Source organism: Callithrix jacchus, chromosome 1 (assembly GCF_049354715.1).
Source record: "Callithrix jacchus isolate 240 chromosome 1, calJac240_pri, whole genome shotgun sequence".
NCBI lineage: Eukaryota > Metazoa > Chordata > Mammalia > Primates > Cebidae > Callithrix > Callithrix jacchus.
This window is the reverse complement of record NC_133502.1, coordinates 212,798,383-212,823,499: the sequence shown is the minus strand read 5'-3', so window position 1 is coordinate 212,823,499 and position 25,117 is coordinate 212,798,383. Positions and strand designations below refer to the sequence as shown.

The 25,117-nt window shown below is 41.7% G+C and overlaps 1 protein-coding gene and 1 pseudogene across 38 annotated transcripts in view; one reads left to right on the top strand and one right to left on the bottom strand.

Moving 5' to 3' along the window:
- Positions 1-25,117, bottom strand: part of BCL2L13 (BCL2 like 13) — a 90,552-nt gene that overhangs the window by 24,976 nt on the left and 40,459 nt on the right. For 7 of the 38 annotated variants that reach the window (XM_078342787.1, XM_078342803.1, XM_078342824.1 and 4 more), the window contains 4 exons: positions 18,798-18,905; positions 14,533-14,689; positions 8,563-8,632; positions 2,145-2,288 (listed from right to left, as the gene is read on the bottom strand). In XM_078342787.1, coding sequence (XP_078198913.1) covers positions 2,145-2,288; positions 8,563-8,632; positions 14,533-14,689; positions 18,798-18,905 — 479 coding nt within the window. Of the gene's footprint in view, positions 1-2,144; positions 2,289-8,562; positions 8,655-14,446; positions 14,690-18,797; positions 18,906-25,117 lie in introns of all 38 variants that reach the window. The other 31 variants (XM_078342853.1, XM_078342838.1, XM_078342845.1 and 28 more) reach the window with 9 other exon arrangements.
- Positions 20,986-24,495, top strand: LOC108593797 (DNA-directed RNA polymerase II subunit RPB7 pseudogene; annotated as a pseudogene).

The window sequence follows — 25,117 nt, the reverse complement described above, 5'->3', positions numbered from 1 at the left end:
GGGTGAAGGGGAGAAGGAAAGAAAAGCACACTGCCATGTGTGTTCCTACGCAACTGTCTTGCATGCTCTGCTCATGTACCCCAAAACCTAAAATCCAATAAAAAATTTAAAAAAAAAATAATAATAATAATTTTTTTTTTTTTTTGAGACAGAGTTTTGCTCTGTTGCCAGGCACCAGGCTGGAGTGCAATGGCACAATCTTGACTCCCTGCAACCTACACCTCGCAGGTTCAAGCAATTCTCCTGCCTCAGCCTCCCGAGTAGCTGGGACTACAGGTGCCCACCACCACACCCCGCTAATTTTTGTATTCTAGTAGGGATAAGGTTTCACCATGTTGGCCCGGATGGTCTCAATCTCTTGACCTCATGTCCACCCATCTTGGCCTCCCAAAGTGCTGTGATTACAGGCATGAGTCACCATGACTGGCCAAATAATAAATATTTTAAAATAAAAATTAAAAAAGACACCAGACGTGGTGGCTCATGCCTGTAATCCCAGCACTTTGGGAGGCCAAGGCAGGCGGATCACGAGGTCAAGAGATCGAGAGCATCCTGAGCAACATGGTAAAACCCATCTCTACTAAAAGTACAAAAATTAGCTGGGTGTGGTGGTGTGTGCCTGTAGTCCCAGCTACTCGGGAGGCTGAGGCAGGAGAATCACCTGAACCCGGGAGGCGGAGGTTGCGGTGAGCCGAGGCTGCACCACTGCACTCCAGCCTGGCAACAGACTGAGACTCTGTCTCAAAGAAAAAGGAAGGAAACAGTACATTTTTAAGTATGATGTGGAAAGAAGCCCATATTGCGTAATACCTCTACATTAAAAACTACCAAGTACTACTGAGAGAAATTAAAGACATCCTTCAATATCAAAGGGATATTTGACATTTGGGGTTGGCTGGTTCAAAAAGAAAAAAATAACAGACTTTAGGACAAAAAAAAAAAACCACAGTTTTAGAGACGAAGACCATAACTATAAAAACAAAACGTTCAATTCACCAAGGGTTGACAATTATAACTTTTAGTCATCTACAACTGACAGAACTAAAGGGAAAATGGAAAATCTACTACCATCCTGACAAATCTGAACATGCCTCTCTTAGTAAATAATTAGACAAAAAAACTGGAAATGACTGAAAGATTTAAACCACATAATATTTAAATGTGAATGGACATGTATAGACCTACACCAACAATTAAAGAATATACATTCTCCTGAAACACACATAAAATATTATATATAAAATGTTATATATATTATATACATAAAATATAAAATATAAATATAAAATACAATATATAATGCATATGTTATATATATTATAGTATATTTCATATTGTATATATTATATAATATATATAACAAAAATATATATTTGTTGTTGTTGCTGCTGCTCTGTTGACCAGACTGGAGTGCAGTGGTGCAATCTCAGCTCACTACAACTTCTGCCTCCTGGGTTCCAGTGATTCTCCTGCCTCAGCCTCCCAAGTAGCTGGGATTGCAGGCACATGCCAACAGGCCCAGCTAATTTTTTGTATTTTTTAGTAGAGATGGGATTTCATCCTGTTGATCAGACTGGTCTCCTGACCTCAGGTGATCCACCTGCCTCAGCCTCCCAAAGCACTGGGATTACAGGTGTGCACCACTGGGCCCAGCCCTATATAATATATATTTTCTGACTGATCATGATAGTAAGTCATAACTCAAGTTTCAATGCCATGATGGCCGTGCTTTCTGATGAAACAGAATTAAATTAGTAATTGAAAACATAATTTTAAAACTTGTAAATATTTGGAAATTTAAAAATATATTTCTAAGTAATTCAGGTATTAAAGAATATACAAGGCAAATTTTAAAATAACTGTACAAAAATAATAAGTACATATCAAAAAGTATGGCATAGAACACGGCACAGTGGTTGGCACCTATAGTCCCAGCCTGTACTCCTGGCTATTCAGGACCTGAAGCAGGATCACCTGAGCCCACAAGTTTGAGACTGAGGCCTGCCATGACAGTGCCTGCAACTAGACACTCTACTCCAGCTGGGGTAACACAGCAAGAACCCGTCCATCTCTTAAGAAAAACAACAACAACGACGAACCTAATTTTTTTTAAGAAAATATTTTTAATGTATAACAGCTCATACCCAGCCACCTTGCTGAATGATGTACTCTGCCGAATAGTCTTCCAGATACGTCACGCCAAACTTCAGCAGTGCACTCAAAGATTCTTGACCACGCCTTGTCAACTCCAAAAGCATTTGTCGCAGCAAAACCAGAGGCACCAAAATCTTCAATGCAAAGATGAGAGAATTTAAAAAAAATACCGAAATTCTTATAATATGTTTTATATGTTCAACTACTAGAAAATTATACTTAGATACATCATTATGACATTTTATTTTCATTATATAAAAGAAATAAAACAGTAACTTCTATTATGATTTTGCTGAATAGTGCATGTAGGTTTTATACAATAGGAAGGTAGAAATAGTTATTGAAAATAATTAGGTATGTGTGTGAGAAATATAGAAGGAAATTCACTAATGCATTACTAATTATTATTATTATTATTTTTTTGAGATGGAGTCTCACTCTTTCACCCAGGCTGGAGTGCAATGGCATAATCTCAGCTCACTGCCGCCTCCGCCTCCCAGGTTCAAGTGATTCTCTGCTCAGCCTCCTGAGTAGCTGGGATGACAGGTATGCGCCATGATGCCTGGGTAATTTTTGTATTTTTAGTAGAGATGGGTTTCACCATGTTGGCCAGGCTGGTCTCAAACTCCTGGCCTGAAATTATCTACCCGACTTGGCCTCCCAAAGTGCTCGGATTATAGGCGGGTGTCACCATGCCCAGCCTAAAGCATTGTTTTTTTAATTTCTTTTTTTAGATGGAGTCTCACATTGTCACCCAGGCTGGAATGCAGTGGCGCAATTTTGGCTGCCTACAACCTCTGCCTCCTAGGTTCAAGCCATTCTCCTGCCTCAGCCTTTCGAGTGGCTGAGATTACAGGCACCCACCACCAGGCCCAGCTGATTTTTCGTATTTTTAGTAGGGATGGGGTTTTACTACGTTCGTCAGGCTGGTCTCCAACTCCTGACCTCATGATCCACCCCGCCTTGGCCTCCCAAAGTTCTGGGATTACAAACGTGAGCCACCACGCCCGGCCCAGCACTATTTATAATAGCAGAAAACTAGAAAAATAACCCAGTAGGGACTAGTTAAATAAATTATGGTCATCCAGTAAAATATGCAGCTGTTAAAAAGAATTAGATTGCTCACTACTCAATCACTAGGATTTACTTTAAGTGAAAAAAGGCAAGATATATAGTACAGTACCATTTGTATAATAAAAAGGTATACACATATATATATTTATATAATCCTACAGTATCTCCGGAAAAATACACGAGAAACTGGTAATAGTGGTTGCCTAAAAGGAAGGGAACTAGGTGACTGGCAACGAGGGAAAGAGAAAACTTTTATTTTTCAAACCGTATCTTTCTGTGCTTTTTTGCATTTTGTACCACGTGCTTTTATTATTTTATATTAAGAACTTTTAAAAATTAAGAGCTATCTTATAAAAGTCATCCAAAGTCAAACTTAAGAGAGGCCATTAAAATCTATACCTAATGACTGTGTGACTCAATACTTAAAAGTCGTCAAAATGTGTAACAGAAAATAACTAGAGTCCCTGTCCTCCTTTAAAAAAAAAATTGCATATTGAAAAAACTATTCAGCTAGTCATCTGCATGCAGCCTCTTGTCTAAAACATCAAGGTCCGTATGCCCGGAAAAGGAGTGCAAAAGGAAATGAAACCCATTCCAGTTCCTTATTAGTAGACTGCTAAGGAAATACCTGAGAGGAGGACAAACAAAACACAATGAGTTATATTTCATATTAACATTCCCTGGCTTCTAAAGAAAGGAAAAGAAAGCAGCCCTGAGGGAATCTCTACCGAAGTCTGCAAGGAAGAATGCAACAAACACATAATATCTTTACTTCTTGACATTCGAGAGGCACTCCAGCCCAAAATACATTGAAAACTCCTTAACACTGATGGAGTAGTATAGGGCTATAAAGAATAATACATCAGGCATTTCCAAAACAGGAAAACTTATACAAGTAAACAAACCAAAATCTGTTCACATTTTGCCTTGGGTAGGAGCAGGCAGGAGTGGCTTATGAACCAGTGGTGCTAACCTGTGTATCAACTTAAAGGCCCGGGATGTCCTAGACTTCAAAACATTCTAATTTCCCATAATAATTCACAATAACATAACCTTTTAAAGTTATTCATGTTTAAGCTCTATTACCTCCTGGGGAAATGAGTTGTAAATAATTTATGCTTGTTATATAAAATACCACTCAGCATTATTTGTTCCAAATTTAACTCTTTCATATATTGAAAAGCAGACACCCTAATTTTACTATGTAAGAATCTAGTGATAAATCTGCAATCCTTTTTTACTCCTGGAAGAGGAGCAAAGAGTCTCATTCCTAGACTTCCAGTCTGAAATCCACTACTCTCTTAGTCTCTTTGTCATATGGCCATTGCTCCACTGCAATGCAAAGTGATCCATTTGATCACTTAAGTTCCCTTTTCTGGATCTTCCCTATTCCACTATCTTTCTTGAAACAAAGTAACCACAGTGCAGAAATGTCATTTTCCAGGAGGGACATTTTCTATTTGGTGGGCAATACGCTTCTGGTGGTACATGCTATGTCAGATGATTCATTTTTCCCCTTCAGGCTGCATACAGTCACTAAATTGCTACTATATGCCAGGCTTACCTATTTGGCATGCTATCTTCAGAGACCTGTATGATGACGCCCAAGGCCACTGTACCATTTAGATTGCCTTTAAGCAGCTAAACCCTAAGAGGATTTACCCATAATCCTACACGCAAAGCTCCATGAGTTAATTCTACAACTGACCTCCATCAACCTGACATTTTACTATCCACAACAATTTTACATCATCTGCACAACTCATTATTTTGTACTCCCCTCCCATATTATTTTTTTAATGTTAAAACAAAACTAGATCCCCAGGCATCCACTCCTAAAATATTCCACAATTCACATGTCTAGGTCTAAAAAGTCAGCAAATAGTCTTATCTTTGATTCTTTCTCAAAAGTCATTTCCTTACTGGTTAACAGTAATCCCCACATCATATATATTGTTTTTTCTTCAATTGGTTTTGCAATGAAATGCTAAAGTATTTTTGACCATCAAAACAGATGACCTCCACGGGCTCACCTTTATCCACAGTTATTTAACCCCCTGACGTCTCAGCATGCACTACGTGTTCTCTTTGTCTAACAGGCTACACCTGCTTAAATTGAGTAACATCATCCTTTTATTAAAGAACACATGAGCTTCTTGGTATAGAAATGAGGCATACTAATTTACAGTTCTAAGAGTCCCTCTCATTATACTGGATATTTATGATAATAGTAACATACTTTGTTCTACCAATCTACTAGTTAACCCTTCTATGACTTAACTGTTCTAATAAAAATTATATTCTACAAATTTTATCTGTATCGAAGTCATTGATGAGGTTTGTCTTTGATTTATGTGCTTCAAAATAAAATGTAGGAGAAAAATAGATATTATTTGTCACCTAGTATGATGCATGCAATAGGAAACAGATAAAACCACCCATGAGGTATTCTTGCCAAAAAGATTGAACTGAATCTGATCAGGAAGGAAACACAGACACAGAAGAACATGTTAAGTGACATCTCAGTGACATAGTCAATAAAATCCAGAAAGCAGAGAAGTTTACAGAAAAAATAACTTCTTTTTTTTTTTTTTTTTTTTTTTGAGACGGAGTTTCGCTCTTGTTACCCAGGCTGGAGTGCAATGGCGCAATCTCGGCTCACCGCAACCTCCGCCTCCTGGGTTCAGGCAATTCTCCTGCCTCAGCCTCCTGAGTAGCTGGGATTACAGGCACACGCCACCGTGCCCAGCTAATTTTTTGTAATTTTTAGTAGAGACGGGGTTTCACCATGTTGACCAGGATGGTCTCGATCTGTTGACCTCGTGATCCACCCGCCTCGGCCTCCCAAAGTGTTGGGATTACAGGCTTGAGCCACCGCGCCCAGCCTGAAAAAATAACTTCTAACTAAATGAGAGAGAGGAATAAAAGAGGGAGGATAAGTCTACGTATTAAAAGAGACTTGAGTCACATATTATATTACTCCTTTATTTGAAATGTCCAGAATAGACAAATTCATCAAGACAGAAAGTCGAGTCATTGTTGCCGGGGGCTGGGAGGAGCAGGAAAGGAAATGGGAAGTAACTACTAATAGGTGGAGTGACTACTAATAGGTATGGGCTTTTCTTTTTTTTTTTTTCTGAGACAGAGTCTGGCTCTGTTGCCAAGGCTGGATGGAATACAGTGGTGTGATCTCGGCTCACTGCAACCTCTACCTCCCAGGCTCAAACCATCCTCCCACCTCAGCCTCCTGAGCAGCTGGGAATACAGGTGCACCCTGCCTGGCTTTTTTTTTAGAGACAGGGTCTTGCTATGTTGCCCAGGCTGGTCTCGAACTCCTGGGCTCAAGTGATCCTCTGCCCTTCCAAAGTGCTGGAATTACAGGTGTGAGCTACTGCCCTTTATAAATCTATTCCAGCACTTTGGGAGGCTGAGGTGGGAGGATCACCTGAGGTCAGGAATTCGCAACCAGCCTGGCCAACTTGGCAAAACCCTGTCTCTACTAAAAGTACAAAAAGTAGCCAGGCATAGTGGTGGGCGTCTGTAATCCCAGCTACTCAGGAGGCTGAGACAGGAGAATCATTTGAACCCAGGAGGCAGAGGCTGCAGTGCGTCAAGATCGTGCCACTGCACTCCACCCTGGGCAACGAGGCAGAGGCTGCAGTGCGTCAAGATCGTGCCACTGCACTCCACCCTGGGCAACAGAGTGAGATTCTGTCTTTTAAAGAAAAAAAAAAAAAGGCCATACACGGTGGCTCACGCTTGTAATCCCAGCACTCTGGGAAGACGAGGTGGACAGATCTCGAAGTCAGGAGAGTTACAGACCAGCCTAGCCAACATAGTGAAACCCTGCCTCTACTAAAAATACAAAAATTAGCTGGGTGTGGTGGCAGGCACCTGTAATCCCAGCTACTTGGGAGGCTAAAGCTGGAGAATCGCTTGAACCTGGGAGGCAGAGGTTGCAGTGAGCCAAGATCTCGCCACTGCACTCCAGTCTGGGCAACAGAGCTAGACTTTAGCTCAAAAAGAAAAATCTATTTCATATGTCAAAATGAGAGATGTTTTCTCTTATTAAAAAAAAAAAAAAAATGAGGCAAATAGATACCTTAACAAATTATATACCAACAGGTAACACACGAAGACTCTATTACAAATAGTGACTATTTGGGAATGAGGTCCCATGTGTTGAAGCTGATGTAACAGCTGCTGTTTACTGAGCTTTGCTATAGTGCAGATAACATGCTAATAAGCACTGAACACGTATTATCTAATTCTAATAAAACCTATGAGGCTACTATAACTGTTTCCCATTTCACAGATGAGAAAACTGAGAGTCAGAGAGCTTCATGTGACAAAACTGGAAGTACACGTCCCCTGAATCTAAAATAAAAGTTGAAATTTTTTTTTAAAAAGGAACTAGCACAGACGTACATCCAGTCCATGGCAAAGCTAAGACAAGTTTGATTACATACTAATACCCAGCAATCAGGTAGAGGGCACATGGTCTGACTTGTAAGACAGACAATTCTGAGCAGAGGTAGGTGTCTGTAGAAGTAACTGTCCTGAATTTTCTCATCTCCGGCACTGTATCCCTCAGGGATGCCCTTCTTTCTCATATTGCACTGAGCCACCCTGTGCTGCATTCCCTCACACCCTGCCTTCTCAAGGTGCTGAGGAGATAATACAGTCTAAGACAGTAGATAAGTAATATTACAGTGAAAAAAAACAGAGCCCAGAATCAGATCTTAGCTCTAGTGTTAGTTCCAATATTTACTAGTCAAGGGATTCGAGGCAAGGCATTTAACTTTTCTTTCTGATTACCTACCTAACTAGCTAAATAATAAACAAGACCTAATAAAATCCATTCTGTCTCTGCAAAGGATGGTTGGGATGCTCAGAATGGGATGTGACATGAGACTGTGTGAGTTATAAAACACAAATGGTGTTATTCATCTAAGAGAACAGGAAGAGGCTACCACCCAAGTGAAGTCTTTATTCTTTTCCCCCAAGACACACTCACATGTTAATAAAGATAGAACCATCTGGAGATAAACGTCATGTCTAACACAGAGAAATGAAGAAGTGATGGGAAATTCAGGACAGAAAGGATGGGGCCATCCTATAGAACCCATAATTTTGAGTCAAGTAGAACCTTGCAGTGTTAATTTAAAAAACTAGTTTAACCAAAAAGATCCATTTAACATAGATTTATGCATTAAAGAGCGAGCTCTAACTGTTTTCTGCTACATGACACTAGCAATTCCTCCTACATCTTATCATTAACACAGTAAATGATACAGTAAAACCCTTTAAGAGAAAAGATCATTGTGTTGATACCTTATTCCAGCCGCTGGCATGAACTGCGGTCTCCAGTGTACATTCCCGAAATGCCTGATATGTCACTGGCCTGTAGAGATTTTTTTAAAAGTCTGTGTCACAAAGAAGGAAAATTCTAAATTTCCAGATGAATAAATATACAGTCACTGCTCTGTTGAACTTTTTGCTAAAGTGACAAGGATTATTCAACATACTGTTTTGCACAAGATGCGGCTTTTCACAATGGTATGCACTTTTGCAAGCATTCTATTAGCTGTGATGCCTGCCTTGGAAATAGTTAATAAAATAAATGTATATTCTAATAATTTTTTGTAACTGCTTAGAACTTATGTGATAGAATTTTTATGTTGCAAAGAAATACCTGAATTATTAATACAGGATCAAATAACTAAAAATAATCTCATTAGTACAATGAAAACCAGAATGTTAATGTTTTTTAAAGGCAAAAAACCCAAAATATTTTAAAACTAAAGGGACATGTCATTGGAAGTCTTCTCATATTGAGGAGCTAAGAGCTAAAATAAATATTGCAATAAATTGTGATATCCTCTTTTAAATTTTGTAACTAAAAAAATTTTTTTTGGCTGGGCACAAAATCCCAGCACTTGGAGAGGCCGAGATAGGCAGATCATGAGGTCAGGAGATTAACACCATCCTGGCCAACATGATGAAATCCAGTCTCTACTAAAACACAAAAAAATTGGCTGGGTGTAGTGATACACACCTGTAGTCCCAGCTACTGAGGAGGCTGAGGCAGGAGAATCACTTGAACCCAGGAGGCGGAGACTGCAGTGAGCCAAGATGGTACCACTGTGCTCCAGCCTGGTGACAGAGCGAGACTCCGTCTCAAAAATGGAGTCTCCCATATTCCCCAGGCTGGTCTCAAATTCCTTGGGCCCAAGTGATCCTTCCACCTTAGCCTCAGTGCTAGCTGGGATTACAGGCCTGTGCCACCACCCCCAGCTGGAGTCCTATTTTTAACTAAAAATAGGAGTGTTATGATGATACAAGGGTAGAGAGACAAGCCTGTCTGATTATTTGTACGTAAGTCTTAGTAATACCAAAACCTCGAATCACTGAAGATAACACTCATTTGCTGAGTGACTTCAAGTACTTTAAGTACTGGTTTCATGCATAAAATTTAAAAACAAAAGACTTGGTGTCAAGTAACCCATGAAGGCATCAATTGCTCAGATAATAGATTAAAAATTAAAACTAGGAATTAAAAATTAATAGATTAAAAATTTACCTTCCCTCCTTTTGGACAAAATATTAACAAACATGTAAGAAAGAATGTGTCAGGCACAGTGGCTGACGCCTGTAATCCCAGCACTTTGAGAGGCCAAGGCAGCAGATCACTTGAGGTCAGGAGTTTGAGACCAGCCTGGACAACATGGTGAAACCCCATCTCTACTAAAAATACAAAAATTAGCTGGGCGTGATGGCTCACACCTGTAACCCCAGCTACTCCAGAAGCTGAGGCAATGGCTTGAAGCTGGGAGGTGGAGGTTGCAGCGAGCCAACACTGCACCATTGCACTCCATCCAGCCTGGGCAATAAGAGCAAAACTCAAGAAAGAAAGAAAGACATGAAGGAAAGGAAGGAAAGGAGGGAAAGGAGGAAAGGAAGGGAAAAAGGGAAAGAAGGAAGGAAAGAAAGGAAAGGAAGGGAAGCAAGGGAGGGAGGAAGGAAAGGAGGAAAGGAAGGAAAGGAAGAGAAGAGAGGAAAAGTAAAGGAAGGAAAGGGGAAGGGGAAGGGAAAGGGAAGGAAAGGGAAGTGGGGCGCAGAAGGAAGAAAGGAAGGAAGGGAGGGAGGGAGGAAGGGAGAGAGTCTTAATTTTGTAGGGTTTTAAAATCTCACCGCAAAGGCATTTTTCTGCTCTGACCACTGTGGCCTATGATCTCTTTAAGTTTAAGAATATTTAAGATTGGCCAGGTGCAGTGGCTCATGCCTGTAATCCCAGCACTTTGGGAGGCGAAGGCGAGTAGATCACAAGGTCAGGAGTTCAGAAAGACCAGCCTGGCCAAAATGATGAAACCTGTCTCTATTAAAAATACAAAAATTAGCCAGGCATGGTGACGGGTGACTGTAACCCCAGCTACTCAGGAGGCTGAGGCAGAGAATTGTTTGAACCCAGGAGGCAGAGGCTGCAGTGAGTCGAGACTGCGCCACTGTCCTACAGTCTGGGTGACAGGGCGAGACTCTGCCTCAAAAAAAAAATTTAAGACTGATAATAGCTACCACTTAATGGTAGCCTATTATGTTAGGTTTTAGCATTTTATATATTCATATTTTATATTACATATCATCACATCACACACTGGGAAACCAAAGCTCAGAAAAGGTAAGAAATGATCCCAAACCCACACAGTTGGAAAGCAGCAAGGCAGGAATTCACGCTGTTAGAGCTGGTATCACTGGCTGCTGCACTACTCCCACTTCAAGTTAGGGTTCTGACACATGCCATGACAGTGTCTAGATGTCACGTGTGGCTAGCAGGCATTAGAAATGTGGCTAGTGTGCTGAAAGTATATAATATACACACTAGATTTCAAAGAGTAAGAAAAAACAACGCAAAATCTCTCAGTAATTTTCTGTACTGAATACATGATGAAATATTTTAGATGCATTGAGCTAAATGAAATATTAAAATTTTACTTTACTTTTTTACATGACTGCTAGTTTTTAATTCCATTATGTGTGACTTCCACTGAATAGCACTGGTCTAGATATCTCAGAAAAGAATCCCGAAGATACAGGTATCATTCTTTTACCTGCAACAAATCAATGCTACAGTGATGCTGAAAGGAAATGAGACAGCAGAGATGGCCTCTATCATGACGAAATGTATACAGCACACACCGTCTTCCTAATCTCACCTTCCCATTAAAGTGAGCCTAGTACTTTTTAGATGCCTTGGGCTACGTAGCAGATTCATGTAAAACTTGAACTTCAGCAGATATACACAGTCTTCCTACCTATATTCTCCCTGAAGCTTTACTTGCATATATCAGTCCCTTTACTTCCTTTCCTGAACTGTTTGGTGCTGCTGGGGGTCACAGTAGTCCTTACTGGTTGTTTGCCTAATAGGCTAAAGGATTTTAGCATCATTCTGAATGAAACGCGATTTGAAACATTACATACACAGACACGTATGCATGAAAAATGCAGCAGTTTAAAACATTCAAAGAAAATCTAATACAGAGAAAAGTAGCTAAATAGCCAGTCCTACCTAGTGAGCTATTAGAATAGAGCGGGGAAGAAAAGAGTGGGCAGGATACCTTTTTGAAACAGCTGTTGTTCTTTATTTTTGAGATGGAGTCTCGCTCTGTCACCCAGGCTGGAGTGCAGTGGCACAATCTCGGCTCACTGCAACCCCCGCCTCCCAAGTTCAAGCAATTCTCTGCCTCAGCCTCCTGAGTAGCTAGGATTACAGACGCACACCACCACGCCCAGCTAATTTTTGTATTTGTAGTAAAGACGGGGTTTCATCATGTTTGTCAGGCTGGTCTCAAACTCCTGACCTCGCGTTCTGCCTGTCTCGGTCTCCCAAAGTGCTGGGATTACAGGCGTGAGCCACCGCGCCCAGCCTGTGGTTCTTTTTTAAGAAGGGTTCGGCATTAACTTCCTACACTAACAAAACCTTTTGAAGGAATCAGTGGTATTTTCTACCTTACGATATTCCTTCAACCTTTGTAATACTTCTAGTTTATATAGTTTATCATCCATTAGTTATTTTCAGGTAGTAGTAACAGAGCTTAAAACTTCTAAAACTAGATTTCTGAAAAAAGAAAGAGACCTAACTTTGATACATAACCAGTTTCAAAAATAATTCTATCAAGATTTGGGAAAAAAATAAACATTCATCTAAGACAATCCTCCTTTAAACAGATTTTGCAGTGAGATCAATTTTTCCTACAGATTATAAAAAGGACTTTAGAAACAATACTTTTAAAAGTTATATAACACTGTTTTTTGAAGAGCTTACACTATACCATAAAGTTAAAATTAACACATGGAGAACTGAAATGTTAAGGGTGAAATGGTTTGCTCCAACCCAAAGTCTGTATGAAATTTGGGAAAAGATTCTTTTGTCTACACCATTCACTTCGTTACTTTACTCCCAGTCACGATAACGTTTACATTTTTGTGGGGAGAGGAGTGAAGCAGCACATTTCTTTCTTCAAGTCTTACATGTAACCTCAGATGATAAAATATATGAAAGTACACGTGCTTTGGTTTAAGAAGAGTGGGTGGGTGGGTGGGTGGGTGGATGGACAGATAGATAAGGCTAGGTACAATGGCTCACACCTGGAATCTCAGCACTTTGGGGAGGCTGAGGTGGAAGAGTTGCTTGAGGCCAGGAGTTATGACTAGTTTGGGCAACACAGTGAGACCCTGTCTCTACACAAAATTTAAAATAAATAAATAAATTTTTTAGAGCAGAGTGGAGAGGCCCTAATGAGCTCAATCCACTCGCTCTACCCATCACGTCTTCAGGACCCCTGTAACACCTGTCAATGCCTAAGGCTCCACAGAACCCTTTTTGAAAACCACTGCTGTAAATCCAAATTTCCTGTATAAAGTTTCATTCCCCAATACCCATATACTTCTCTCCACATTTATATTTAAATTTTACTATGTATTAAGAAAATCCAAATACTATTTTTTAAATGTTTGTTTTACAGACAAGGTGTTGCTGTGTTGCCCAAGATGCAGGATACAGTGGTGTGATAATAGCCCACTGCAGCCTCAAACTACTGGGCTCAAGTGATCCTCCCACCCCAAGCTCCCAAGTAGCTGCGACTACAGGAACATGCCACCACATCTGGCTAATTGTTTACAAATTTTTTGTAGTGACAGGGTCTGGCTATGTTGCTTAGGCTGGGCTTTAATTCCCAGCCTCAAGCAATCCTCCCACCTGAACCTCCCAAAGTACTGAGATTATCAAATACGATTTCATTTTACTGTCTAAATGTAATTAGTATTTTTACATTTGCTCATTTCACAATATTATGCAGCAAAAAAATTAAATTCTCCTAAAACCCAAATTTCTTTCTTCTAGCAAATAGTAATCTATATATACTTTGCTTACATGAAAGTAAAAAAAAAAAAAAATTTTTTTTTTTTTTTTGACATGGAGTCTCCCTCTGTTGCCCAGGCTGGAGTGCGGTGGCACGATCTCGGCTCACTGCAACCTCCACCTACTGGTTCAAGCTATTCTACTGCCTCAGCCTCCCAAGTAGCTGGGATTACAGGCACCTGCCACCATGCCCCACTAATTTTTGTATTTTTAGTAGAGATGGGGTTTCACCATGTTGGCCAGGCTGGTCTCGAACTCCTGACCTCAGGTGATCCACCTGCCTTGGCCTCCCAAAGTGCTGGGATTACAGGCTGATTTTTAATATTTATAATAAAAGACTTGGTTCTATTTTAATACTTTCCTTATTACTAGCTTCTTGCCTTTAGCTTGAAAGAAGTTCCTTCTGTAGGAATGCAGAAGCAGTTCCATGGACAGATGCATAACCCTAAAGTTTAGCAACTTCTGTGATATAATTTTAAATGCAGAATTCTAAAATACAGATATAATGTTAATCCCACATTACAATGCACAAAACCCTAGCCATGGGTTTTATATTCATGTCGCCACTAGAGGAAATGGCAGTAAAAAGTGGTCAGGGGAAGTGAAATAGCTTGTATCTACAACTCGTAAAAGCATTTCTTAAAACCTAATAGCTCAACATACAAATACAAATTAACAAATCTATGTTGGAATAGCTAAGTCACTCCTATAAAGCAAAACTGTCATTCGAAACACAGATGCTTTCAGAAAGCGAATTAAGAAAATGTGAGGAAAAGGGACAAAAGAAGTGTCACTGTTCACCTAAACAAAGCCTTAACCAATCCAGCGCTCATGAGAGATCCGAAGACTACTCAGAGAAGCACATCCCACTCAGCAATATAACTCACTGGCTCAGGAGCATGTGTAATGCTTTATGGAGAGGCTCTTTCAGTTCCTGGGACACTTTTTCTCCAAGATGGGCCAGGCAGTCTTCCATTGAGCTTTCTGGATTGGCAGGGCTGAACACTGGAGAAGTGTGCCGGTCAAAGCCCGTGCTGGTGAAGGCTGAACACAGGACAAAAGAAAAACCTAATATGATAAACAATATCTACAAAATTAGCTGGCCTTGGTGGCACATGCCTGTAATCCCAGCTACTCGGGAGGCTGAGGCAGGAGAATCAACTGAACCTGGGAGGCAGAGGTTGAGGTGAGCCAAGATCATACCTCCAGCCTGGTATGATCAAAAGCAAAACTCCAACTCAAAAAAAAAAAAAACCCCAACATCAGAAGTTGTGCTGGCTGGGTGCACTGGCTCATGCCTGTAATCCCAGCAGTTTCGGCAGCCTAGGCAGGCAGATCGCCTGAGGTCAGGAGTTCGAGACCAGACTGACCAACATGGAGAAACCCTGTCTCTGCTAAAAAATAAGAAAAAAATAGCTGGGCGTGGTGGAACATGCCTGTAATCTCAGCTACTTGGGAGGCTGAGGTAGGAGAATCACTTGAACTAGGAGGTGGAGGTTGCAGTGAGCCTAGATCGCACCATTGTTCTACAGCCTGGGCAACAACAGCAAACTCCATCTCAAAAAAAAAAAGCCCAGGCGTGGTGGCTCAGGCCTGTAATCCCAGCACTTTGGGAGGCCGAGGCGGACAGATCATGAGGTCAAGAGATGGAGACCATCCTGGTCAACATGGTGAAACCCGTCTCTACTAAAAATACAAAAATTAATTGGGTGTGGTGGTGCGCACCTGTAGTCCCAGCTACTCCGGAGGCTGAGGCAGGAGAATTGCTTGAGCCCAGGAGGCAGAGGCTGCAGTGAGCCGAGATTGCGCCATTGTACCCCAGCCTGGGTAACAAGAGCGAAACTCCGTCTCAAATAAATAAATAAATAAATTAATTTTTTTAAAAAAAGTTGTGCTATAAAAGCCTAGAGGATTAAGACATCCACTATTAGGAACAAGCTAATCATTACAAGTTAGATAATCATTGCGGACATTAATTTTTGTTGGCACATAAACATTGATAGGTCATAAATTTAGAGGTTCCTTTAGGTTTTAACGAAAAAGCTTAGTTTCAAGAGAAAAGAAAACAAACCAACGTGTTATAATAGGTTATCAATTTAGTTTATGATTAATGACAAACAAGTATAAAAATGATAAATAACAGGTAATTTCTGGCTCTGTTATCCCTCTATTACAATTTTGTTTTTAAGATTTTGTTGCCGGGCGCGGTGGCTCGCGCCTGTAATCCCAGCACTTTGGGAGGCCGAGGCGGCTGGATCACGAGGTCAAGACATCGAGACCATCCTGGTCAACAAGGTGAAACACCGTCTCTACTAAAAATACAAAAATTAGCTAGGCATGGTAACGCATGCCTGTACTCCCAGCATTTTGGGAGGGCAAGGTAAGCAGATGGCTTGAGTCCAGGAATTCAAGACCAACCTGGGCAACATGGCAAAACCCCATCTCTACTAAAATTACCAAAAATTAAGGCAGGCACAGTGGCTCACACCCAGGATCCCAGCACTTTCGGAGGCCGAGGCAGGTGGATCACCTGAGGTTGGGTGGTCGAGACCAGTCTAACCAACATGGAGAAAACCTGCCTCTACTAAAAACACAAAATTAACTGAGAGTAGTAATACACGCCTGTCATCCTAGCTACTCGGGAGGCTGAGGCAGGAGAATTGCTTGAACTTGGGAGGCAGAGGTTGCACTGAGCCGAGATCTCGTCACTGCTCCCCAGCCTAGGCAACAAGAGCAAAACTCCATCACATGAAAAAACAATTAGCTGGGTGTGGTGGCACATATGCCTGTAGTCCCAGCTACTCACAGGACTCGAGTGGGACAATTGCTTGTGCCCAGGAGGTCAAGATTTCAGTGAGCCTTGATCATGACATTACACTCTAACCTGGGTGACAAAGTGAGACTGTCTCCCTGCCCCCCAAAAAAACCAAATTAGTTAAATAAAGATAAAACTTGAACCCAGAAAAAGCAATCATAACTAGTTGTAGAGACTTAGTCATCACCTGCATAAAATATTTATTGCATAATCTAAGGGTTATTTTACTAGAGTTAAGTATGTATTTCTTTTTTTTTGAGACAGAGTCTTGCTCTTGTTGCCCAGAGTCTTGCTCTTGTTACAATGGCACAATCTCGGCTAACTGCAATTTCCACCTCCCAGGTTCAAGCGATTCTCCTACCTCAGCCTCCCAAGTAGTTGGGATTACAAGTATGTGCCACTACGCCCAGCTAATTTTTTTGTATTTTTAGCACAAAATTTTTTAATACAAAAAATTAGCCAGGCATGGTGGCACGCACCTGTAGTCTCAGCTACTCCAGAGTTTGAGGCAGGAGAATCACTTGAACCGGGGAGGTAGAGGCTGTGGTGAGCCGAGATCACGACACTGCATTCCAGCCTGGGGAACAGAGCGAGACTCTGTCTCAAGAAAATAAAAAAGTTAGCTGGGCGTGGTGGTGGACACCTGTAATCCCAGCTATTTAGGAGGCTAAGGCAGGAGAACTGCTTGATCCTGGAAGGAAGAGGTGGCAGTGAGCCAAAATCGCGCCACTGAATGTCAGCCTGGGCAACAGAGCAAGGCAGTGTCTTAAAAAAAATTATGCAGCTGGGCGCGGTGGCTCACGCCTGTCCCAGCACTTTGGGAGGCCGAGGCGGGTGGATCACGAGGTCAACAGATCAAGACCATCCTGGTCAACATGGTGAAACCCCGTCTCTACTAAAAACACAAAAAATTAGCTGGGCATGGTGGCGCGTGCCTGTAATCCCAGCTACTCAGGAGGCTGAGGCAGGAAAATTGCCTGAACCCGGGAGATGGAGGTTGCGGTGAGCCGAGATCACGCCATTGCACTCCAGCCTGGGTAACAAGAGCGAAACTCCGTCTCAAAAAAAAAAAAAAATTATGCTAAGTAAAAAATGTCAGTCACAAAAGACCACATAGTGAACTATTCTATTCATGTATATTTCCAGAATAGGCGGATCAATAAAAACAGAATGGAGATGAGCAGTTGACTGGTGTGGGTGGGGTTGAGACCTGGGGCTAGTGGGAATGGAAAGTGGCTGCCAATGTGTACTGCGGCTCTTTCTGTAGGACTTGAAGTGTTCTGAATGTAGACTGTGGTGATAAATTCTGTGACTACACTAAAACCACTTGACTGGACTTTTTTATTATTACTATTTTTAGTAAATAGTGGCATGGTCTCTGCATGTTGCCCAATCTGGTTTTGAACTCAAGGGCTCAAGCAATCACTCTGCCTTGGCCTCCCAAAGTGCTGGGGTTACAGGCATGAGTCCCTGTGCTCAGCCTGAACCGGACCTTTTAAATGGGTGAATTTTATGGTATGTGAAATATATCTCAATAAAGCTGCAAAAATATGTATATCATTGGGCAAGATGTTTCATGCAGCATTACCCACGGAAGGCAAAGGAGGAAATCACGCAAATGCTGTGTAGCAGTAGTCATCCAGTGAAAAAAATAATCCAAACGCTCCCCTCAATAATAAGGGAACAGGCCGGCCAGGCATGGTGGCTCCCACCTATAATCCCAGTGCTCACTGCACTCCAGCCTGGGCAACAGAGCAAGACCCTGTCTCTGAAATAATAGTAGTAGTAATAATAAAAATAATTAATATCATCATCATCATAAGGGAATGACTGAGTAACAACATTTATTCAGTGAATAAAATTTCATGCAATTAGTAAATATTTTTAAAGTTTATGATGTAATGTTAAGAGCGAAAAAAATGGCTATAAAATTAAATGTACAATATAATTAGTTATCTATAGCATAGATATATGCAAAAATAAAAGAAGCATATGCTTACCTTTTCCCTTTTAATGTCATTATTACTTATAAAGGTTAATACCAAATACAAATCAAACCACAGTGAATGGAAAGAACCTTAACATTAACATGATCACGTATCGGGACTTAACATCAGAAACTGCTGCATCTTACCTGTTAGGTATAGCTGGGGCACTTCCATACACATATCCCCCAGAAAAGGAAAAAGGCTACCTTCTACTTTCACCCTCATCAAGTATACCAATAAAAAATTGGTGTAAGTTATTAAATGTTGAGAACACTCCACTGTAAAAATCAAATTAAACCAACACCAAACCACATCTGCTTATTAACTAGGAAGATAAAAACAAACAAACCTTCAGAAATTTCTTTGTCCAGAGATTTTAGCTCTTCTTCAATTTCAGTTTTAACTTTTAATAAAATTTCTTCATCCAGAGACTGTGAAGCCGTATCTAGTTGAATCCCTGAAAGCAACAAAAAAATGTTATCATTGAAAGAGGGAGAGATAAACCTTTAGAATACAATAGCACTTTGTTAAGCCAAAAAAATGCAAAATCAAAATTCATTATCAAAATTAGGCAATGTAGGAAATCCTTTCTACAGTAATTTAAAAAAACAAAACAAAACAAAAATAACCTTTAGTAGAAATATTTGGGCCTATCTTTTTTTTTTTTGAGACAAAGTCTTGCTGGGGTGCAGTGGTGCAATCTCGGCTCACTGCAACCTCCGCTTCCTGGGTTCAAGTGATTTTCCTGCCTCGGCTTCCCTAGTAGCTGGGACTACAGGCACGTGCCACCATGTCCAGCTAATTTTTGTGTTTTTTAGTAGAGATAGGGTTTCATCATGTTGGACAGGATGGTCTTGATCTCTTGACCTCGTGATCTGCCCGCCTCAGCCTCCTAAAGTGCTGGGATTACAGGCGTGAGACACGGCTCCTTGCCAGGCCTATCTGCTGAGGGTGAGTAAGACTCCACCTTTCCAGATGTTTCTGTCAGAAACAGGGAAATGGAGCTGAAACTTCAGAAATACAACTCAAGAGGAGATTGGGAATGATGTATCAATAAGTGCCAGTCCTCTTTTCATAAACAATGTATCCTTTAAAAAATAAAGTATGAAGATGGAATATGACAAAAACAAAAAGAATTCATGTTACTAATATTGCAGTGGTGGTGGGGGGTGTCCATTCCCCCCACTTCAAATTATATAGATCCACAACTGTATCTCACCTTTGGACACATTTTGAAATGATACACTTCTAGCATTTTACACGTGCTTCATAATTTTCTTTCTTTTCTTTCCCTAACCCCACCCACATCTGAACAGTTAGTTGACTGCTGCTTAGGTCCACAAAGCACACAACTGAGGCTAAAATTCCACCACTAAGGGCATAATGATTTCCTTGTACCAATCACATTAGATTTGTGAGTTATGCTCATCAGCAGTCTCTCATGCTTATTACTGGTTAATTCCATTTTGCTACTAACTTTTCTAAATGCAGCAAGACAGTTACGTATCTTTGAAGTACTAAGGTACAAAAAAAGGTACTGTTGAAGCCTGAAAGCAGTACCTCTGTCATTTGTCAGTCCAATTTCAGGCAAGTTAGTTTTAGTGCTAACAACCCTTTGAGATAGGTATTATTATTATCCTTAGTTTGCATGTGAAAAACCTAAGGCACTGGGAAGAGACCTGACGAAGGATACACTGACAGCTCAGATACAAACCCAGGCAATCAACTTTCAGGGTCTGGGCCCTAAACACTGCACGATGTCACCTCTTGTCATTCTTGCAAGCATGGGCTGTATTAAATCAAACACCCCAAAGTCCAGGCCTGCCTCTACGACAGTGACCACAGCATAGCACTTCTTGGGCTTTTTGAGATTTCAGGCTCTTAGAGAATGTGAATAAAATAATAGCCCCTCCTCCCAGAACATTTGGCAATTTTAGGACATTCATGGAGCCTCTCAGGACCTCTGTAAGTCTCGGTTTAAACACTTCATTAATTACCACCAAATTCTCCTCCTGTCCCTCTCCCTGACTCCACATACCCATGCCCACTGCATAACATAGTCCTCTTTCATTTGGTTAATGTACTACAGTTTTGTACTATTGGTTAACCTGACTTGCTGGGCACAGTGGCTCAAGCCTGTAATCCCAGCACTTTGGGAGGCCGAGGCGGGTGGATCACGAGGTCAAGAGATAGAGACCATCCTGGTCAACATGATGAAACCCCGTCTCTACTAAAAATACAAAAATTAGCTGGGCATGGTGGCGCATGCCTGTAATCCCAGCTACTAAGGAGGCTGAGGCAGGAGAATTGCCTGAACCCAGGAGGCGGAGGTTGCGGTGAGCCGAGATCGTGCCATTGCACTCCAGCCTGGGTAACAAGAGCGAAACTCCACCTCAAAAAAAAAAAAAAAAAAAAAAAAAAAAAAAAAAGGCTCCAGGAGGCAGATAAAGAAGAGTAATCTTGGGAAATGAAGGTGAGACAGAGTAGAGAAAGCGGCTTGGCCCCACTGCACTAACGTGTTTTTCCATACATTCTCAATGACTGCCAAACCTTACAGCACCACCCCAACTGGCACCATACCTGCTGACAGACCTTGCAGGTATTGTATGAAGAAACCAGAGGCAGCACCCTGCCGTAAATCTTACTCAAAGAAGTTAGCTCTACCACTCACATGAGCTCAAGGAGAATGACCAATCCTAATCTCTAGTCTCATTATAATGCAAAATCATCACCCAGGAAGGGGCTTATCTGCCACTTTCTGATCATGTGTTAGCATGATTCCTTACTGTGTCTGCACACCCCACATTCCACCCACACATGTAGTGGTGCTCACCTACCTCGTGAATCATGCACTCCCCTCAGAGAGCCAGATGGAGACCCCTCCCTCCCTTAGGTCCAACCTTTCTGGGCATAAGTCTTTTTTCTTTTTTTGAGATGAGGTTTTGCTCTTGTTGCCCAGGCTGCAGTGCAATGGCACATTCTTGGCTCACTGTAACCTCTGCCCCTACCAGGTTCAAGTGATTCTCCTACCTCAGTCTCTTGAGTAGCTGGGATTACAGGCGACCACCACCACGCCCGGCTAATTTTTTGTATTTTTGGTAGAGATGGGGTTTAACCATGTTGGTCAGGCTGGTCTCAAACTCGAGACCTCAGGTGATGCACCCACTTTGGCTTCCCAAAGTGCTGGGACTACAGGCGTGAGCCACTGCACCCAGCCTGTAAGTTTTAATACAACCTGATCTGGGAAACTTCCTTGGCCTTGTGTCAATTTCTATTACACAGGAGCCTAAGAACCTGTGGTTGGTAACAGGTGGAAAAAACCAACAAATAAAAGATTTCTATCCAGAAACTAGAACATAAAGGAGACCAAAATGTTTCTTCTGAAGGTTAAAAGTGGGCAAATTTGGGGGTAAAACAGCATAGTTCCTTTTATAGCTTTAAAAGCTTATATCAAAAGCTCAAGTTCTCCCTACACTGCAAAAATAGTCTTTCTTGAATAACTTTTTTCTTCTACTTTCAGAGGATTTCAGTACTACAGAGCAAAGATTTCCATTTGAACCAAAAATTTCGGATAAAAAGAGCCAAATTGGCTGGGCACGGTGGCTCATGCCTGTAATCCCAGCACTTCAGGAGGCCAAGGCAGATGGATCACCTAAGGTCAGGAGTTCAAGACCAGCTTGGCCAACATGGTGAAATCCCACCGCTACAAAAAAAAAAAAAAAAAAATTTGCTGGGCCTGGTGGCAGGCACCTGTAATCCCAGCTACTCAGGAGGCTGAGGTGAGAGAACTGGTTGAACCCAGGAGGCAGAAGTTGGACTGTGCTGAGATCACACATTGCACTCCAGCCTGGGCAACAAGAACGAAACTCCATCTCAAAAAATAATAAAAAAGAGCCAAACCAATTGACATATGCAGCAGAATCCACATTCCATCAATAATCCTAGCTTGGTTTTTAGCCAGAGGCATTCAAGGAGGCCAAGATAATTCAGAGCCATCCTAGGAATCTGGCTCATCCCTGGGACTTAAATTCAGGCTTACCTGAATACCCAGAGGATGCTGAATTGTATACTTAGTGATTAACCTTTAGTTAAAGGAGAGTGATTTTTCATTTCCCTAGAGATTTAAGATAAATAACTTGTAGAGACAATGAAGTCCCCACCTGGGTGTAGGGGAATCAGTATGTCCTGCACATCTACACAGCACAAAAATGAGTAAGATCTGTCCAGCACGTGAAACCATTTACGGTCTGGGGAAGTTGAGGAAGGGCAGGACAACAGCAAACATTTACAAAATACCTGTTAGTTTACAGGCACAGCAGTAAGCATTTCCTGTGTGTTATGTCATTTAATTTCTAAGTCAATGTTAGCAGGGATGAAATAATAGTTCCATTTGAAGATGAGTAACCTGAAGCTTGGATAGGTTCTACCACTACTATTAAAAAGTTACACCTGGAACTCTGGCAAGTCCAACTACAAAATCATTAATCCAGGCTGTGCTCCCACCATCTTCTGGTTGGGTGGCTAGGAACCAAAGATCTCAGACACATTTTTGACAGGATTAAATAGTAACAGAGAGCAGAAAGGTTGTCTAGATCACTGATATTGTCCTCTGACAGGGACTTTCATGTCCCCTTATTTAATCTTCACTTCAGTTGGGTATGGTGGCTCACGCCTGTAATCTCAGCATTTTGAGAGGCCGAGGCAGGAGGATTGTTTGAGCTTAGGAGTGCAAGAACAGCCTGGGAAACATAGCTAGACCTTGTTTCTACTAAAAACCAAAAAACTAGCCAGGCACAGTGGCATGTTACTGTCATCCCAAATACTCAGGAGCCTGAGGTGGGAAGACCGCTGGAGCCGGGGAGGTTGAGGCTGCTGTGAGCCATGGTTGCACCACCGCACTTCAGCCTGAGCCTGGGCAACAGAGCAAGACCCTCTCTCAAAAAAAAAAAAAAGAATCTTCACTTCTATATGTTTTCATTTTCTTTCCTTTTTCTTGGAGACAGTGTCTCGCCCTGTTGCCTAGACTGGAGTGCAGTGGCATTATCATGGCTCACAGCAGCCTCGACCTCCTAGGCTCAAGCAATCTTCCCACCTCAGCCTCTCAAGTAGCTGGCACTACAGATACACACCACCATGCCTGGCTAATTTGTGTGGTGTGGTTTTTTTTTTTTGGTAGAGACAAAGTTTCACCATGTTGGCCAGGCTGATCTCAAACTCCTGGCCTCCAAGGATCCACCCACCTTGGCCTCCCTCATGCTGGGATCATAAGCATGAGCCACCATGATCTCCCTATGTTTTCATTTTTTGCAAGCAAATCAGAGAATCCCAAATTCACAAATGGGCTTTTAATTCTATTAAATTAATAAAATTGGGGATTCCCAGGGGCAGCCAGAGGTGGGGACTTAGCCTCCCAGACCGCTCCGGGAAGGTGTTCTACCATATCTCTCCAGAGCACAAAATCCTGGTGTACCCACGCTACTTCGGCCCCAACTTGCTCAACACGGTGAAGCAGAAGCTCTTCACCGAGGTGGAGGGGACCTGCACCGGGAAGTATGGCTTTGTAATCGCTATAACCACCATTGACAATATCGGTGCTGGTGTGATCCAGCCAGGCCGAGGCTTCCTCCTTTATCCAGTTAAGTACAAGGCTATTGTTTTCCGGCCCTTTAAAAGCGAAGTGGTGGATGCTATTGTCACTCAGGTCAACAAAGTTGGACTCTTCACAGAAATTGGGCCTATGTCTTGCTTCATCTCTCGACATTCCATCCCTTCAGAGATGGAGTTTGATCCTAACTCCAACCCACCATGTTACAAGACAACGGATGAGGATATTGTGATTCAGCAGGACGATGAGATCCGCTTAAAGACTGTGGGGACCCGTGTGGACAAGAATGACATTTTTGCTATTGGCTCCCTGATGGATGATTACTTAAGGGCTTGTAAGCTGAGCCTGGTGGCCTCCTATCCTTGGTCCTGATCTAGGAAGTGTGACTGTCACTCTTACTGCGTCGTCCAGAGGTCCAGTCTGGCTGCTATTGTGGAGGCAAGGAAGGCAACTCATCCCCGGACGGTTCTTCTTTTGGCTTAGCTACTGTTTTCTGATTTTTCAATATGTGTTCTATGTAAAAAAAGCCCTTGGTTCTCATGGAAGTTTTAACCTTTTTTTTTTTTTTTAAAGCAGGAACAGTAACTCTTTAAAAAGGCTATGTAGTTGACTGCTTACTAACCCCTCTTTCCCTTAGACCGATGCCTCTACTAGCCTCGGCCACCCAGGGGATCTGACTAACCCATTTGTCAAGGTTTAATGTTGACCTCATTGAAGTCAAGGCTCTGACGCTGGGTCTTTGGCTTCTAGCAAATGAATACCATCATCATGGCATTCTGAGTCCTGATCTAATTCCAGAATGCTTGCCCGTCTCCTGCCCTTAAAAGTAACCAAGAGTATAACTGAGAAAGAAAGGAGAGAAGACAGCAGACAGGGAGAGATGAACAAGAGACTAGTAATGACAGAGGTTGTGGGGTCTCAACACAGCCTTTCCTAAGATGCATATCTAAACAACAGTATATCACTATTCTAAACTGAAATAAAAATGTAAAAGGGCTCAGAATCTAGTTAAGGTAACACAAAAATGTATGAAATGCCTACAGGATTAAATAAACATGCCACTT